Source organism: Drosophila busckii, chromosome 3R, assembly GCF_011750605.1.
Source record: "Drosophila busckii strain San Diego stock center, stock number 13000-0081.31 chromosome 3R, ASM1175060v1, whole genome shotgun sequence".
Lineage (NCBI taxonomy): Eukaryota > Metazoa > Arthropoda > Insecta > Diptera > Drosophilidae > Drosophila > Drosophila busckii.
In genome coordinates this window covers 4,814,411-4,832,728 of record NC_046607.1, presented here as the reverse complement: position 1 = coordinate 4,832,728, position 18,318 = coordinate 4,814,411, and the positions used below count along the sequence as shown (strand labels likewise).

The 18,318-nt window shown below is 44.8% G+C and overlaps 1 protein-coding gene across 9 annotated transcripts in view; it reads left to right on the top strand.

The window, feature by feature from the left end:
• The window catches only part of LOC108602749 (mediator of RNA polymerase II transcription subunit 15), a 37,635-nt gene extending 19,840 nt beyond the window's left edge, over positions 1-17,795 (top strand). For 2 of the 9 annotated variants that reach the window (XM_017990910.1, XM_017990908.1), the window contains 11 exons: positions 122-2,339; positions 4,146-5,211; positions 10,399-10,673; positions 10,966-11,103; positions 11,234-11,527; positions 11,587-11,826; positions 12,425-13,765; positions 13,820-14,002; positions 14,063-14,155; positions 14,220-14,337; positions 16,548-17,795. In XM_017990910.1, the coding sequence (XP_017846399.1) occupies positions 156-2,339; positions 4,146-5,211; positions 10,399-10,673; positions 10,966-11,103; positions 11,234-11,527; positions 11,587-11,826; positions 12,425-13,765; positions 13,820-14,002; positions 14,063-14,155; positions 14,220-14,337; positions 16,548-16,669 (6,054 nt within the window). In that variant the 5' untranslated portion in view covers positions 122-155 and the 3' untranslated portion in view covers positions 16,670-17,795. Of the gene's footprint in view, positions 1-121; positions 2,340-4,145; positions 5,212-6,899; positions 7,073-9,229; positions 9,851-10,398; positions 10,674-10,965; positions 11,104-11,233; positions 11,528-11,586; positions 11,827-12,424; positions 13,766-13,819; positions 14,003-14,062; positions 14,156-14,219; positions 14,338-14,643; positions 14,948-15,042; positions 15,373-16,547 lie in introns of those variants that run through there. The other 7 variants (XM_017990909.1, XM_017990911.1, XM_017990912.2 and 4 more) reach the window with 7 other exon arrangements.
• Positions 17,796-18,318: the final 523 nt, after the last annotated feature.

The window sequence follows — 18,318 nt, the reverse complement described above, 5'->3', positions numbered from 1 at the left end:
CTTTAGCCGCAGTGCTGCGCACGCAATTTAATTAAACAGCGAGCTCAGTTAATTGAATGCAACTATCAACGCGCTTAAGCATAAAATTACTTATTGGTTGCTTTGTTTTATGTTTTCGCAGGCTGGAGGCGCCACCGCTGTTCACCCCTGGCACCATGGACGCCAAGAAGCTGCAACAGCTGCAGGCGGCCTCAGCTCAGCAGCAGCAACTGCAACTGCAACTGCAGCAGCAGAAGAAGCTGCCGCTGTCGTATCAAACGAATCTAATCGATTATCGCGCCGCCACACATTCGCCAGCGGCTTACCACATGCCGTACCAGCAATCGCCCACAGCCACCTCCAGCAGTGGCGGCGGCCCACTCTCGCCCATCGACATGCAGCCGCAGGCCAAGCACAATTTACTGAAGCACGCACATGGCGGCGGCGGCGGCGGCGGTTCAAGCAGCTCGCATAGCTCGCCCTATCATCAGTCGTACTCGAGCAGCGAGCCGTACTATCAATCGCCTACGGAGCGCACCTATTTGGCAGCCGCGGGCAGATTACAGGCCAGCAATGCTACGGCGGGGCACAATCCGATATCGGCGCTGCAGGCGCAGTATCAACAATTGCAGCAAGCCAAAATGCATGCACAGCTTGCAACACAAAGCGAAGCAGCGCAGCAGCAGCAACGCACGTTCGCCATGCGTCAGGCCATGAATCCGCCCACAGCGCATTTTCAAATGAGCCAATCCGCCAGCATGGCGAGCAACATTACACTGCAGCAGCAGCAGCAACAACAGCAGCAACAACAGCAGCAGCAACAGCAGCAGCAGCAGCAGCAACGCGCACCGCCCTCCAGTTTGAATTTAGCGCAACAATATGCATCAGGACCTTTGAAGCTGCAGCAGGCCATGCCCAAGCACTATCAGGAGCAGCTCTATGCACAGCAGCTGCAGCTGCAGCATCAGCAACAGCAACAGTTGCAGCAACAGCAACAGCAGCAGCAGCGTCAAAAGGCTGAGCTGCAAACTCCTGGAGGCAGCGAACATGGCCCAGTTTATATACAACAGAATCATCCAGGCCATGTGGTCAATCAGGCCTGTCAAACACAAATATCGAGCGTCAAGCCCAAGCCCACGCCCAGCTCGGAGGAATCCTCTAGCGCCTCGACGCGCAGTCCCACGCATGCGCCGCTGGATCGCAAAAAGAGTTTGGGCTCCATTCAGGCGCTCAAGTCGCCGGTGACCAAGCGTCCACCCACTACGCCGGTGACGCTCGCCGGCTGGCTGCATAAGCAGGGCTCCGATGGCCTCAAGGTGTGGCGCAAGCGCTGGTTCGTGCTCGCCGAGTACTGTCTCTACTACTACAAGGGACCCGAGGAGGAGAAGCTGCTGGGCTCGGTGCTGCTGCCCTCCTACAGCGTCGCCGCCTGCCTGCCCGAGGACAAGATCTATCGCAAGTTTGCCTTCAAGTGCGAGCACCAGAACATGCGCACCTATTGGCTGGCCGCCGACAATGGCGAGGCCATGCTGCAGTGGGTGCGCGCGCTATCCGCCGCCAGTCTCATGCAAGTGCCCAGCAGCGGCGAGTCCGAGCCCAGCGTCAGCTCCTCGCTCAACCACAGCGGCGAGAACTCCGACTCGGGCATTCACACGCTGCAATCGCAAGGCGCAGGCAAGGGACAACTGACGCCAGCTTCGGACAATGTTGCTGCTGCTGCCGGCGCTGGCGGCGCACAACCTTTGTATGCTAATGCGCCGCCCAAGCCGAGACGCATCAATGATGGCGGCTACTCCTCGCCCTCACCCGAGCACAATGAACAGCCAAGTCGCCAGCTCTATCAGCAGCAGCGCCAGCAGCAACAGCAGCAGCAGCAGCATCATGCCATCTATGATACACGCACGGGTCAGGTCTCCACCTCGCTGCAGCTGCAGCAAGCACAACAGCAATACTCGCTGGATCATCTCGAGGCGCAGTTCCAGCAGCAGCAGCTGGACATGGAGGAGCAGATAGCGCGTCTGCAGCAGCAACGCGCCGTCGAGGAAATCTATGGCGAGCGTGAGCTCTACATGGCCAAGCTGATGCAGCGCGGCTATCCCAGTCAGCAGCAGCTGCAAGCCGAGCGACGCACTCCCGACGCGTACGGACGCTCCAAGCGCATGTTTGCCGCTGCCGCCGCCGCTGCCGACTACGAGGATATCTACAACATGTCACAGCTGGCGGCCGCAGCACCCATGTCCGCCCAGGAGACGCTGCTGCAGGAGGCGGCCAGCTACAGGCGACCACTAAGTCCGCCCAGCTATGATGGCAGCAAGCATCTGCCCGCCATGCCACAGTGCTATACGCCCAATCACTTGGAGGTAAGAAACAAAACAAAACAAAGCCTTAAGCAACAACAAAAGTTGAGGCTTACTCAGAATCAGAAGCTAGAATGAATAAATTTTGAATAATATTCACTTGCTAAAAATACTTTATTCAATAGAAAATTAATTTATTTAATTCGCTCGATATAAAAATTAACAGTAAACTACAGCTTAGGCTACTTCTATGTTTTTTATAAACAAATTTGCGAGGCATATTTATTGCAAAAATCAAATTGGTTCCACATCATAAGCATCAGTTTGGACTTTCACGAGCAGTAGAAGCCAGCGCTTATACAAATGACTAAATTATGCATAGACCCATTTTATCAAAAGATTTTTGGCCATACTAAAACTTATGGCTGCTAAGCTTTAAAGCAAAAATAAGACTCAGAACTATTTTAATTATATTGTTGTATAATATTATTAGGCATATATTTATATAATCTATTCTACAATGAATATTTAATTATATTGAATTCAATTTTATATTGAATTTTGCAGCATTTGATTAAATATTAATATTTTGGCTCGTAGGCTTCAATGCTATGAAATCAATTATTAAATTCAATTAGCAAGGCAAATGATTTTTAAACTAGGTCTGCCCTCAGGCTGCTCTCAGCTTCCCTCTCATGCTCAAATTCTAGCTGCAGTGTAAATAGAAAGAGAAAACGAACAATGCAAGCGACGCTCTCGCTTAGTCGCAGCAGCTGGGAGCGCAGAGCGATCGAGCGCTGCTTTCGCTCTCGCTCACGTTCTCTGGAAAGGACGAGAGCGCTGCCTTCGCTTTGTGTGTGAGAGTGGCAACTAAGCCAGCAAGCGAGGCTCCGTGTAGATCAGTTGTGTATGCACTGTTGGCGATTAAACAAGCAGCGTCTTAATTTTGCTAATAACTAATTTGCATTGTTTTACTTACAATGAATCTATTCCGCTATTTTGGTTAGTCTTAACTTATTGCAAATTCCACTTTCACTTAGTTTTTTGGTGCCATGCATGAAATTTGTATTCATATATGGTAATTGACTTACTTTTGCTTTACATTTATGCTCCAAATACAAATCGATTGGCAAAACACCTCAATAAAATGAGTTTGTTTTTTAGTATGAGCCAAACATTTATGATAAAAAGAGTTTATGCATAACTAGGCCATTAAGTAATTCAAAATATAGAGAGCTCCAAGGCAGAATCAAATAAATATACATAAATTAGTATTTTGGGTCTTTTCACATTACTTCAAATTAATTATTAGCAATGCAGCAAAACAAACATAAATTTTAAATTGCTTTTATTATTGAAACGCATTTTGCAATTGCAGTTTAGACTGCTGTTAGCAACTTTTGTTTTATCGAACTATATCTTTTAATTGAAGCTAAAGCCCAATGCATTTATTGCAAGTTGAAATTTCTGCACTTTATTGCGTATACGCAATTTCGTGTCTATGGCGTGCACGTGACCAGCTCTAGCAGTAAGCGGCAACATTTGCGCAGCTTTTAGTTTCAAAAAGACTTTGCCCGTAGTTCTTGCACGTTGTGCACCCCCTAATTAGAGTTTAGTGTGTCAGTGGGTTGGCTAAAATTGCAGACGTTCTGGGCTTGCTGCACTCTGGCCTAACTGACAGCTGGGAACTGCTGGCAAAGCAGTTCTAAGTGCAGTTGCTGGTGGGCCGCCGTTTTTTGGGTCAGCGGACAGGAAGTGGTTCGCGTGCTGCTTCATTTATTTATGCATATGCCTCGGAGCTGAGTGAAACTTTTACGTAACCAAACAGTTAATGGAACTGCTTTTAACCCTTGCCCTTTTTGTTTGCAGGCAACGGGCGCCGATCAACTAATCAATAGCCTGGATTTGCGTGCTCGCTCGGCGGCGGCCATTGTGCGTCCGCACTCGGCCGACTTTCTGGAGTATGAGGCGCGTGCCGAGGCCGCGGCTGCAGCTGCGGCGGCGGCAGCGGCGCACAACAAGCACGAGACGGGCCGCGCACCGCGACCCAAATCCAGTTTGGACATTAATCGCACGCCCGACTGCTTCTACTACTCGGAGGCCAGCTATGCGGACAAGATGCGCAAGAGCGCGCTCTACTTGCAGAGTGGGGGCGTGGCACAGCCACAGCAGGCGGGCAGCTATCGCATTGCGGGCGAATTCGCTGTTGGCGGCGTCAATACCATTGGCTATGAGAATCCCTATGAGCGCGCCTACAAGCGCCAGGAGCTGTTGGCCGAGACGCAGGCGCAGAGCAGCGCTGCCAGCAGCATGCCGCGCATGAGCCGCTCGGCTAGTCATAGCGTGGGCGTCACCCAGCACCAGCAGCAACAGCAAGCACAAATGGAGGACTTGCCGCCCATTAATGTGCAGCCGGGTTCCATTTTCCCGCCCTCGATGTCCACACAGGAGATTATATGCAAGAACGAGCAGTTCCTGCGTTCGGCCAGCGCACGTTTGCCCAAGCGCAGCGGCGGCATGGACGATGACTACTCGCCCAGCGATTCGGTGGCCACGTCACCCACAGCGGCTACAGCGCCGCAGGCGCAGGATGGCGAACGCAAGCGTGAGGAGTCGATGAAGCGGCTGCTCGAGTGGAAGCAGCGCATGCTGCAGTCGCCGCTAACACGCAAGGGCGTGCAGCAAGGCGGCAGCAACATGTCCGCCATGTCCAAGCTGGGCAGCAATCCCAACATACTGCTCTCCTCCACCACAGTGGCCAGTGGAGCGCGCTATGCGCAAAATGCAGGCAAGAGCGGACTGGTTGCCAATGCGGCGGCTACAACGGCAGCAACGACAAATGGGCCAACTGCTGCCAGTGGCATTCAACGCTCCAGTTCAGAGACGCAGGCGAATGCAGCTGCGGGCTATAACAACTACTCCTCGGATGATGAAGGTGAGTGAGCTCGAGAGTTTGGTCCTGATGCCAAACTTTGCTTTTCTTAAAGTCTTTTTGTAGTGTTAACGCTATCGCTATAACTATTGCTGTCTCTCTCTCACACTGTCGCTCTGCTCTATTGAAAGCGCCCGTAGTTCTCTCTCTCTCACTCTCTGCCTCTCTTTATATAAACAATATATATACTATATAACAAGTATATACTCATGTTGCCATTTGCCTTTGTCTGCTGTACTTAGCACTTTATACTTTTGCCATACACAGCAAAAAATGCGTCTAACTAAAAGAATTTATATACAAAAATATCAGAAAAATTTAAAATTTGATCTTAGCATATTTTAAAATTTTAAAAATATTCTATACTATATTCTGTATATTATTTAATTTGAAATTGAAACTTCAGTAATGCAATTTTTTCTGTGTATAATAGTTTGCGTGCTCGCTATCTTACTCTCTCCCTCTCTCTGTCTCTCTCTTAAGCTAGCTTAAAGTTGAAATTTGTTTTATTTACTATTGTACTTAGCGCTGCTGTTTGGTAACTCTTATTAACACTCACTGCTAATCCACTGCGTCCAGTTAGCCCAAACTAAACAAATAGTTGTAGTATTTGCATATAAAACACACACACACATACACCCAAACAAACACACAAACACACGTATGTTGAACTTTTTCGTTTATTATTTTTGTTGTTTAATTTGTATTTATAAAATGTTTTTAAAACAAACAAACCATAATATACAATTTACCTTCCTGCCGTGCGCACACAACAAACTGTGATAATTAAAAAATATATTCATACGATATTTATATAAAATTTGTTAGCTGCAGTTATTTGATCAAAGTTTTGGCTTATTTATACCATAGTTTATTTCCAACCAAACTTATTTCTCGGTGTAGTGGGTATACATATAAATTTTATATATTCGGGTGCTTGGTATTTCAACTACTAAAAGCCGCTGTACAATTTTCGCACTAAAACCCAAAACTTCAATTCAAATTCATGGGCTCAAAACTTGAAACGTCAACAGCCATTTGTTTGAACCAAAACCAAAAAAAAAAAAAAATGAAAAACAAATCAATTGTTTTTATATTTCTTTCTTTTTACATAATCGTTGTGTATACGTTATTTGGCTTTCAAAAAAAATTGAATATTCTTTGTAAATGTTGTAAATGTTTAAAAAATGTTTCGTAAACAAAAAAGACAAAGAAAACGCATTAAGCGCCGCTGGGCCTGTGGATGATTATAACAAATGTGTGACGGCAGGAAGGTCAACAGCAACAACTGAAACAGCAACAACAACAACATGCACACCAAACACAACAATAACAATAACAACAACAACAACAACAACAACAGCCACAGCAACAAAAGCAGATAACATTAGCACAACAACAACAACAGCAGCTACGACTGTTGAGCCAACAACAACAATTTCAGGCAACCATAATTTTCAGCTTAAGCCCATACTCAAAGTGCATGAGGCTAGCAAAACGCCCATTATACAGGTGCAGCCAAAGCAGCAGCAACAGCAGCAGCAGCCGAGCAACATTCAAGTGAGGCCCAAGCTGCAGCTGCAGTTGCCATTAACAAGCAGTGCGATTGCAGATGAGCAGGCGGTGCCCATTTTGCCAAAGAAAACGGCACCCAAGTCACCACAGAATGTAAACTATGTGCCCGTCTACAGCAACAAGCTGGTCAGCAGCAGCAACAACAACTATGAGAACGTGGAGTACAAAAAGCCTACACAGGACACTGAAGCCATTAGCAATGAAGAAGAGACGCCCATGTTAATGCAATTGAAGCTGTATAAAGAACAGCAGCAGCAGCAACAGCAGCAGCAGCAGCAGCAGGCGGAGGAAGATCTAACGCCAACGGCTGAGGCAAAGCCAGCGCTAGGCGAGAGCGAGACAGCAGCACAGGCGACAGTGGAAGCGGCAGATGAGGATGAGGATGATGATGATGATGATGAGAGCACTGCCTGTGAAGAGTATACAGATGATGACATAGATGAAGCGCTAGCGCAGGATGATGACGATGATGACGAAGCTAATGAAGTGGAGCAGCAGCAGCAGCTGCAGCAGATCTATGTAAACGAGCCCATCACACCCACAGATCAGCAGTTTAATGAAAGCCACTATTTGCCCATGACGCCCAAAAAGGTGGAGCTGGGACTGAAGGGCACGCTGAGCTTGGTGGCAACGCAGGAATGTTTTATAGAAGCGCAGCAAGAGGAGGAGAATCACTATGTGGAAATGACCAAAGGGCTCGATGACGAGGACAACAAGAGCAACTATGAAATCATGTGCCTGGCCAGCCAAGTGCTCAGCAGCAGCAGCAGCCTGAAGAGCACTCAAGCAGAGCCGCTTTATATGGAGCTGGCAGGCGTTAAAGCTGCCGCTGCAGCGCTGGCAGCAGCAGCAGAGGAAGCTCACTGCAGCTCCGGACGTTCTACGCTGAAGAAAAGCAAGAAATGCGGTGCAGAGTCAACGCTGAAGAAAAAAACAAAGAAGCGTCAGGGCAAGGACATGCCGGATATACTAAAGCCTGTGAAGAATGCGCTCGCTAGTGATAGCTCCGATGCAGATGATGAGAGCAGCAAGCAGCAACTGGAGGCCAAGCGACTGCGCTCACGCACACGCTTCAGTTTGTCGGATACATTCAGACCCGCCAGCTACTATTTGGGCGCCTCCACGCCACTGAACAACTATGCGGAAAGCTCTGATAGCGAAATACTGCCGCCGCCACCTATTCCCGACTCGCCGCCCCCCATGGAGGAGCTCAAGACCGAGGAGATCTTCAGCTCGGAGCACTATGATACGGTAAAGCGACGCGACAGCAGCGCTAGCAAAGTGCATTTGTCCTATGAGCAGCTACCCAAAATGCACGCCAGCAACAGTTCGCTGAATCTGCCCAAGACAGAGCCGCTCAAGAGCAGTCGCCTCTCACTGCCCGATCAGTTTGCCAAGGTGCGCGGCACGCCGGAGCAGCAGCAGCGCAAACTCAAAGCAGCAGCTGCAGCTGCCGCCTCAGCAGCAACTGCACTGCTGCAGCAGCAACATGCGCGCACTTTATCCGATTCAAATTACAGCTCACGCACCTCTTCGGATGTGGAGCTGTATCGCCAGCTGCAGCAGCGTGTGGCAGCTACGCCCGCGCGTTCCAACAGCAACAATTCGCTGCCGTTGCGTTCGGCGCTGGGCGACAGCAGCGAAAGCGAATCGGTGGAGTTCAGACAGCGCTCAGATTCGGAGCTGGAGCGTCAGCGTTCGCGTCGCCCGCTCTCCCAAGAGTCCATTAGCGAAATTGAGTCGATGAGCGAGCATTTTGAGGAAACGTTAAGCAGCCATGAGCTGGACACATATCTCAGTCATTTGCAAGGCGGCGATCTGCATGCCACGCCCAATCGACAGCTTCCCTCGAGTGAAACGCCGCTGCTGCTGAAGCCGCCCAAGACGTTTCGCAATGCCGAAGGTGACGAGCAGCACTTCTATGGCAACATACACTTTCTCTCCTCCACGGACTCTATACAGCAGCTGGGCGGTCTGCCGGAGCTGCCGCTGCACAGTCGCAACAACAGCAACATTTCCACGCAATCAGCGCCTTACTACTACTCAGAGCTGCCAGCAGCACCAACACTCAACAATCAGCGCGATATACATGCGCCTGGACTGCATATAGCGCATATACATAATCCCATAGATCGGCTGCAGTTCGATGTGGATGCGCTCGTGGAAAAGGATCGCGCCATTGACAGCAAGAATTTGTATAGTGTAAAGTCCAACAATGAAAAGTTGAGCTACAGCTGCAATAAGCATTTGAATCTCAAGTTGAATAACGAGCCATCAACAGCAACAACAACAACAACAACAACAATCGACACCTCATCAAGTACTAAAAACACAAATAAACTGCTCGGTGTTACTCATACTCATCATGTTGGTGGTGTTGGTGGTGCAGAATTAAGCGCTGAGGCTAAGCAAACAGCAGCCCGCAATAATGCCAATCAATTGTCAGTTCTAGGTGGCGAGCTGCTCTGGGAGGAGGATGCGCTCTGGCGCGAGAGTCTGCGTCGCGTCTCACAGCGTCATGCGCGCTCCCTGGACGATCTCGATCGCATTGCGCTGGCCAGCAATGCGCCCATACCCACGCCGGCGCCCATAACCACGCCCAGCAGTCAGGCAACAAAAACCAAACTCACACGCGACGTTTGCTACGTCAACGACTCGCAAAAGCCGCGACTCAGCGACAAGACTGCGATCACGCCCACGCCCAGTCCGCCAAGCAATGAGCATGACGTCTATGTGCAGCTGTTGGCCAACAGCAGCATCTCGCCATGCAGTCCGGATGCGGATGTGTATGAAGTGCTGCGTGAGGAAACCGCCTCGAATCTATCACACAAGTCCAATGAGCTAGATCGCGAGACTATACGCCAATGGGATGCCATGTCCAGTGGGCAAATGAAGAGCAACAACAACAACAACAACAGCAGCACGCCCAATTTGCCGCTGACCAGCAATGTGCGCTCCATTATACAGCAGCTGAATAGCAGCAGCAGCACTGAGGCGAGCGCTACACAAGCGTCGCCGCGTACGCCGCGCAGCAACAACAACAACAACTGAGCGCATATTACGCATACGCAGCATGTGCTGCCTAAAAATATGCTACATTTATTGTTGTTGTTTTATTATAACTTGTGTGATTTTTATTGAGTTTGTTGCTTGTTTTTTTATTTGTTATTGTTGTTGTTTTATTCAATGTTGTGTTGTTGTTTGTTTTGTTCATTAACTACAAGGGTAAGCAAATTTTCTTTTATATATCAACCCCCAGCACTTTTTTAACATATTATGTAATTATCAATGCGGCTGTAAATACACACACCCAACCAACCACACACGCACACACACACAGACAAGCTGTACAGTTGTAGCTAAAGTGAGCAGCCTGACTACAAACCTTTTTTTTGTTTAGCTCTCTTCTCTTCCGCCCACCAACAAACTTTGCTTGTAATTATTAATGGCAGCAATACATACAAAATACAAATTGATTTGAATTCAACTCGCAAATTATTGTAGCTAACCGCTTTCTCCTAACTACTTGGCGCACGCATTTTTAATTACATTTCTCGCAGCCCATTGCAGCTCACAGTATGAAATACATAATGATGCGCCCATATATACTTGCAGCTTCTATATCGGTACGCAATGTGCACAATCTGCCCAAGGGCAATCTGACTGTGAAGCCGGATCCAACGGATGCGTCCTTTGCCCAATATGATGTCTACTATGGCGGCGCAGCGGAGACTAAATACGCCAAGGCTACAGCGCTGACAGATCGTGCGCAATACGCGCGTGCAGCGGTGGCGGCTACATCGACGCCAACGCATGTGGGCGGCATGCGACGTGCGGGCAGCCGGGCTGAGATTGATATGCTGGAGCGTGAGACGAGCACACAGATTAGAGTAAGTCACAAATTGCAGTAACATTGCCATTCAATTAAAAAAAAAAACGTGTTGCTGTTCGCTTTACAGCTGTAGGATGTAGGATGACAGTGAGTTTAATGTATATCCTGTTAATTTAACAGCAGCGTAACTTAACAGCAGCAGCTTAGCTGAAACAGCTGTTAAAGCAAGTTACAAATCAGAGACTGCAGTTCGTTTACATTAAAAAGTTTAAATTACAATTGTTATGATTTAAGTTTACATTAGCAAATCCACACAACTATACGTCTATTCCATATATAAAATTCTTTAGAATCTGGATGTGTCCGCTGGGGATTTGTTGAGTCGCACGCATGAGGAGTTGGTGCTGTTGCTCATCCAGCTACGTCGTCAGAGCAGCCAAACAGCGCGTGCCATTGAGCAGTGCTGCAGTGATATTCACAATGTGCAGGTTAAACACAAATTTTGTTTGACTAAAACGCTGGTGTTGGTTGCTAACTTTTGCCTAACTGTGTAACTTATAGAACTTTGCAGCCTATTTAAACTTGCATTTAACATTCTCATTGTTAACTTGTTCACAGAATCGTCTGCGCGGCGCTGAGGGTTTGACGCGTGCAGAGAGCATACAACGCTTGGATTACTTGAAGCAGCATTTGCTGGACTTGGAGCGGCAGTATGAGAAGAGCAAACCGCTGGTTAATCTGGTGGACAACATGGTCAAGCTGGGCTCGCTGTATCGCAATGATGCCAATGGGCGTGCACAGCCAGCTACGCTGGATCGCCTGGAGTTCAATCAGCGCATGCAGGAGCGTCAAATGCTGCAGGAGGAGCAGCAGCAATGGGAGCGCCTAAGTCCCAATCAAGCGGAGCTGCAGGTAAGTCAACATAACTGGCATTTGTTTTATTTATTGCTTACACTTATTGTGCTTGGCAGGCCAAGGTGCGTGAGCTTTATCAGCTGGATCAGCTGCTGCAGGAGGAGTCTGGCACGCTGCAGAGCTTGCAACGCGACAAGGAGGATCTGGAGCGGGCCCTGGGCGGTCTGCGCGCGCGCATTCACGACAACAATGCCACGCCCATGGCGCTGGAGGCGGCCAAGAAGCAGCAACATGTGCTCGAGCGCGAACTTTCGCGCGTGCATCAGCTGCTGGCCGAGAACTCAAAGGTAGCAGAGGTGCCTAGTAGAAGTTTTTTGCATACTTCACTCTCTGTCTTTATATGTTGAATATTATGTCTAATACGCGCTTTAAGCTTCGCATGTCGCTTTTGTAACTAATCTATATGTGAATTCATTGAGCCACCACAATCTGGGGTCGCAAGCAATTAATATTTTTAATTTAAAGCTTAGTAAACAGTTGAGGGTAAATAAGATGTAAAATGAGATGCAGCTAAAATGTCAAATCCATATAAAAAAAGACAGATAACTTAAACTTATGTTAGTTAAATATTCAATTCCAAACGCTTGTCAATAGAATATTGAGTAGCAAACCAAAGATTGATTTAATATTTTACTTGCTTAATAACTTGTTCAGAAAGAATATTAATTGTCTAAATTGTCAGTTCACCAGCTTTACGAAGCCTTAACAGATTGTTATAAATTGTTATTAATTGCACGATCCCCGGCTATAACAAAATTCTCAGCATGACAAACAAATGCAAAAGACTTCTACTTATACCAGCAAACATTGTGTAGCCGCTGCAGTTGCTGCATGTGCCCCAAGCTCAGTCGTAGCTTTAAGTGCTCATACTCAATTAACTTCCATTTGTTGCAGAAACTGGAGCAAACAGTGGCGGGCAATGCGCGCTTGGAGCAGGAGCTGCTGACGCTGCGGCAGAAGGTGCAAGCAACACGCCAGCTGGGTGGCAACAACGAGGCTCAGTTGAATGGCAATCAGAATGCAGCTGTGCTGCAGTCGGAGCTGGAGCGTGTGCAGTCGCTGGTGGGCGATATGCAACGTCAACGGCATGAGCTGAGCTCGGCGGTGCGACAGTTGACGGAGAACTCAACGCGCTTGTATCAGGAGATTGGCAACAAGGAGCAGCTGCCCGCCAATGGCGCAAATGGCAGCACCAATGGCAGCCTGAAAAAGCGCCACAACTCGGCCAGCTGGACTGAGACCGATCTGGATGCCAATTTGCTCAATGGCAGCAGCAGCAACATGGGAAGTCAGCAGCAGCTGCATGACTCCACACTGAATCTGTCGACGCCGCTTTATGTGGACACCAACAGCGCCACGAAGCTGAGCGACTATAGTCGCTATAATGGCGGCAGCAGCAGCGATGCCTTGGAGCTGAGCGGCGTGGATAGCGATGGCTTTCTGGACAGCAATCCGTTTGCCAATCTAAGCAATCTGGAGAAGCAGGAAATCAAAACGGTGCGCATTGTTAAGCGCGAGTCCGAGCGACGTCATCGCGATCGCAGCGAGCGTGGCCTGAGCAGCTCCACACAGAATCTGGATCAAGTGCTGGAGGAGGAGCTCTATGCCAAGCAACAGCAACAACAATTGCAGCAGCAGCAGCAGCAGCAGCAACAACAACAACTCTATGGCAACAGCTTGGAGCCGCAGCTGACAAATGGACATCACAATCGCTCCAAGTCGCTGCCGCGCAGCTACAACGAGCCGCCCAAGCTGCGGCACAGCAGACACCACAATGGCAAACAGCAGAATGGTCACCACTACGACTACGACAGAAACAGCAACTATGAGCAACAGGCGCCGCCACCGCCAGCGCCGCAGAGCAATGGCCAGCACTTGAATCCCTTGGCCAATGCTTACTTTGCCAAGCAGCTGCAGCAGCAGCCCAATCCCTCGCGCGACAGCGCACGCGTTGCACTGCGCGCCAAGACCGACTCCATGCAGAGCCTGAACAAGAGCCTGACCGACATTAGCCCCGAGCCAGTGTTCCAAAGCGTTGCAGCGCGTCAGATTATTAACGAAATGAGCGCCGGTTCCGCCTCAGAGGATACTGAGAAAATTGTGGAGCGAGTGCCGCCGCCACACAAGCATCGACGCGCTGTGCCGCGCGAGAAGCGACGCCACTACACAGCGCCCAACAATGTTAACCAAAAGGCCATGGAGAAGGTGCAGGCGGAGAATGACATGAATCGCAATGTAAGTGAAGCTCGCTAAAGCAAAGTTTAGAGTTAAAACAATTATTTTTTATAGAACACCAACTGGCGTGCACGTGATGATTTGGACATGGAGGTGGCGTTGCGTCCGCGCATGAATGCGCCGGATGTGGTGCGCTCAGCGCTTGGCCAGGGCGAGAAGATATCCGAGAATACCATAGACAACTTGCTGCTAGCGCCCAACAAGATCGTCATACCCGAGCGTTATATACCCGAAACTGTGAGCAGCTAACAAATAAATAAATAATTTATATAACTAATAACTAAATATAATCAATAGACGCCCGAGTTGTCGCCAGAGGAGAAGAAGCGTCGCCAGGAGAAGGTTGAGTCTATTAAGAAAATGTTATCCGAGGCACCCATAAGCAGCAATGTAGGTTATCCAGACTTAATGTTATAGTAGCTTAGCTTATAATATTTCTCCTCTATTTGTTTAGGAGAACGAGAGCGTGCCCGCCAGCAAACTCAATGCGGAGAAGAAGCAACGCGAGCATCTGTTGCAACTGAATCAAATATTGGCACAGCAAGTGATGCAAGTCAGCAAGATCGTAGCTGGTATGTTATAATTAATAATTAATTCAATTTTACATTAATATTCAGTTGTTTTTACAATTTGATGTCCATAAATTGTTAGAAAGCAAATCAATTTGTTTATAAGTATGTTTGCAATGGCTTGCAAGTTGAGTTTATGTTTCTTACTAATAAATCGTTTTATGTTTCAAATTGTATATATGTTCTAGATTATAAGCATTCAAACTCTGCAGTGTCATTCATTCAAGCTCATTTTGAGACTCTGTCTGTCTACTCTAAACTACTTCTAATCTACTATATATCTTCTCTCAACTTTTTCTAATTTTCTAGACGATTAAGCTGAATACATATCATTCATTAAGTGTTCAGCTGTGTTTAGCCTATCAAAACTTTCCCCCATTATTCTCTCATGCCATTGTGAGCTCATCATCAAAGACGTACCTTAATCAAATCAATAATCCATGCACACTTCACAATTCACTTCACACACACCAATTACACTTCAGATACACTTATCTACAGTCAACTGTGTACTTCCCGTACAATTATATGAAATAAACCCACATTGCCCTATCATACTCATACTATAAATTGCGCATACGCTGCGTATGACAAATATTTTGTAAGCTTTGTGAACAAATTCTAGTCTTAAGCTATAACAAATTATATTTTAATTTTTTTTTATGTTATTTACGTTTTTTGTTTCTATTTTTTTGCATATATTTTTAGGTAATCCCACTAGTCAAAACTAACTAAAATTAGCTTGTCGTGTTGTTTATGTTTTTTGTTCACATTTTGTGTTCTTTGTTTTGCATTAAGTTGCGCACTGCGCTTCAATGTTGGGTAATATTCTATATGCAACAACAACAACAACAAACACTATACAATAAGTACAAGTACATACATAACAACAACAACAACAACAACAAAAGCACAACAAGAACTCACGCGTCGTTAAGATTAATGCATGCCTAAGATCACGAATAAAAATAACAACAACATCAAACGTGCAATGCAATCACAAAATACTAAACGACAACAGAAACAACAACAAAAGCAACCATATGAACAACTACAACAAGCACTAGACAAACAACAACAACAATTAAACAAATGCGTAAGTCAAGGTTTGTACACATTTCTATACTCATAAACCCCTAACAAATAACTAACTATTATATAAGTATAAATATGCATTGCGTAGTATTTGGTAGCTGCCGTTTATGGCCAACATAAGCAGCTAAATTTGTTAAACTTTATTAGCTTTGCATTGGCTTAACTAATCAGCACGCACGCATTGATAATAAATTCAAGTAAATAAATTTATTACTTACATGCAATAAACACATAATAATATAAAGCTCAAGCTCAAGTACAACACACTATACGAACACTATTTTACACACACACATATGCAGTAATAGCACAAAGCAACGTCAACACTTTAATGCAAATTAATTAGCATTGACTCGAAAATCAAAGACACTGAGCAACAAAAACTCAAAAATATATATAACTAGGTATATTATGAGATTACTTAAGAAATTAAATTGAAAATTAAAACAACTTTTAGTCAACAAAGTTGACTATTTAAAAGCTTAAACAGCTAAGACAAAATATTTATTTTATAAACGATGGTTATGCCTTGAAATTTATAAACGTGGCTTCAAGTGTTTAACACAAAATATGAAAAACAAATAGTTTAATACTCAAGCGATCAAATTTCAAATATTTGCAGTTTATAGTTTATTACCAAGCAACGTTTAGTTAAAATATTTTAAATAGAGCTTACACTTTAAAAGTTTTTTTATATCTATCAAGCCACAGCGGCAACAATTGTTGCTATTAAGCAACAATATATGTATTTAACTTTTATTGCAGTCAGGATAAAGCGAATCCAACAGTTTTACCTTAGCTTAGTGTCTTTATAAAATTTGTGCACTCTGCAGCAGAAAAACTAAAAACAATTTAAAACAGTTCAAAAACGCTCAAAAGACGAGTAAGTATAAGTTCAACAACAACAACAACTACAATACTATTAACCGAAGAAACAACAACAGCAACACACACTCTATATAAATACTTGAGACTTTCTTTTATACTCTCTCTCGCATATGGGTTTAAACTTAAACTTTTACAGCACGCTTGGGCTAAAGGTTGCGGGCCTTGTTAGCTTAACTTTTCGGTAAGCAACTGCCACTAATCTAACTTTGTTTGCCTTTGTTAACCCACAGAGAAAGCCATGTCGAAGAGCAGCAATGGCAGATCCGGCCAGAGCAGCGATGAGGAGCGTCGTTCGGAGTCGCCAACTGAACCACTGCCGTTATATCAGCAGCGCGATAATTTTTACAGTTAAGCGCCGCTTCCGCCGTACTCCGAAAATACGAAAATACAAACGTAATAAGCACAATAAACAGCTGCATTTATCTAAACGAAAATCAAAGTAGAAGGATTTGCTAATTGAATCTAAATTTATCACGAGCTCTCGTATCAATTGTTAAGCGACTGAAGTGTAACTAAAATTTTATCAAATATCAAATCAGCATCATCGGCATTCGAAAAGAGTTGAACAAAATTAACGAATTTTTAAAGTGCGTCAGACATAACACGCACACAACAAAAGTATTTATTAATATATATACAAGCAACTAAATGCCGATATTATTATAATTATATATACACAATGAGGCGACATATCAGTAAGCGTGTTAAATAATCTATTAAACAATGGCAATTACATAAAATGTTATCAAAAACTATATACATATATATATCGTTGACTAGTATCGGTTACATAAACTCAACTTTGATGTCAATATATTTGTTGTATAGTTGAAGGCGTACAACGTTCCTGTGCTTGGCCCATAGGCCAACATATATACACTTATGTATGTACTTGTATTGTCTTGTTAACTAAAGAAACAATAACTTTAAAGACTTTGGGTAACATATTACGATTAACAACAGACTTTGAAAAAGAGTAGCGCATTTGCAGAAACAAATTTACAGCCAATCGAAAGCATTTGATATCAAACAACAAAATCAACAGCAAGAATCAAACAGAAGAGTCACCAAATGATAGTTAGGAACTAGCATTTAATACAACTGGAACTAAACTGCATTTCTTTAACAACAACAACAACAATGAGAAGAAGAACAATACCAAGCGCACTTTTTTCTAGCATATTCTGCAATATATTTCCAAAAAGGTACCTATTACGAATTATGGATAGCAATAAAAGAAATAATCGAATACATGCATTACATTTTAAATAAACAAACGCAGACACGAATTATTTAATTACATATAGGTCAATTAGCCAGGCAATTATACTATTTAAAAACTATGCACAGCAAAAATATATTGCAAGCAAATATGCAGCAACAATTCACAAGTCAATCATATAACTATTTTATTGATGTCTGATAACTTTTAAAGTTATTGATAAATGCAATTAATATCATACATAAATAAATAGACAACAACGATAAATTGTTATAAATAAATATATATTATATACGTATATAAATAATATGCAAATAATTTTAATGAAAAGCAAGCAAATTGTACAAAACTACTTTTAAGTTGATGTCAAATTTTTAGTTATTAATTGTTGCAAGTTTTGATTTTAAATTAAGCTCAATTGCATACACACTATGCTTGATTATTATTATTATTTTATTTTTAATTATAAACAAATGTGTAATCTATGTAATTTGTTCGCGGTGCTATATGTATACAAATGTAAATGATTGCTTATGCCTAAGTTATGTTTTTTTAGTTGAGCAGAGTCAGTTTACACACACATACATATACACGCTAGTTCAGTTAATATTAGCAGCCCTATGATTAAACATATGAATTGCACAGCATTTATTAGCAAGCATAACCAATACACAGACACACACACACACATACATACACATATTTATTGCATACGTACATATATGCTAATGCTAAAAATGAAAAGAAAAATTGTTCAAACGATAAACTGCGAAAAGACG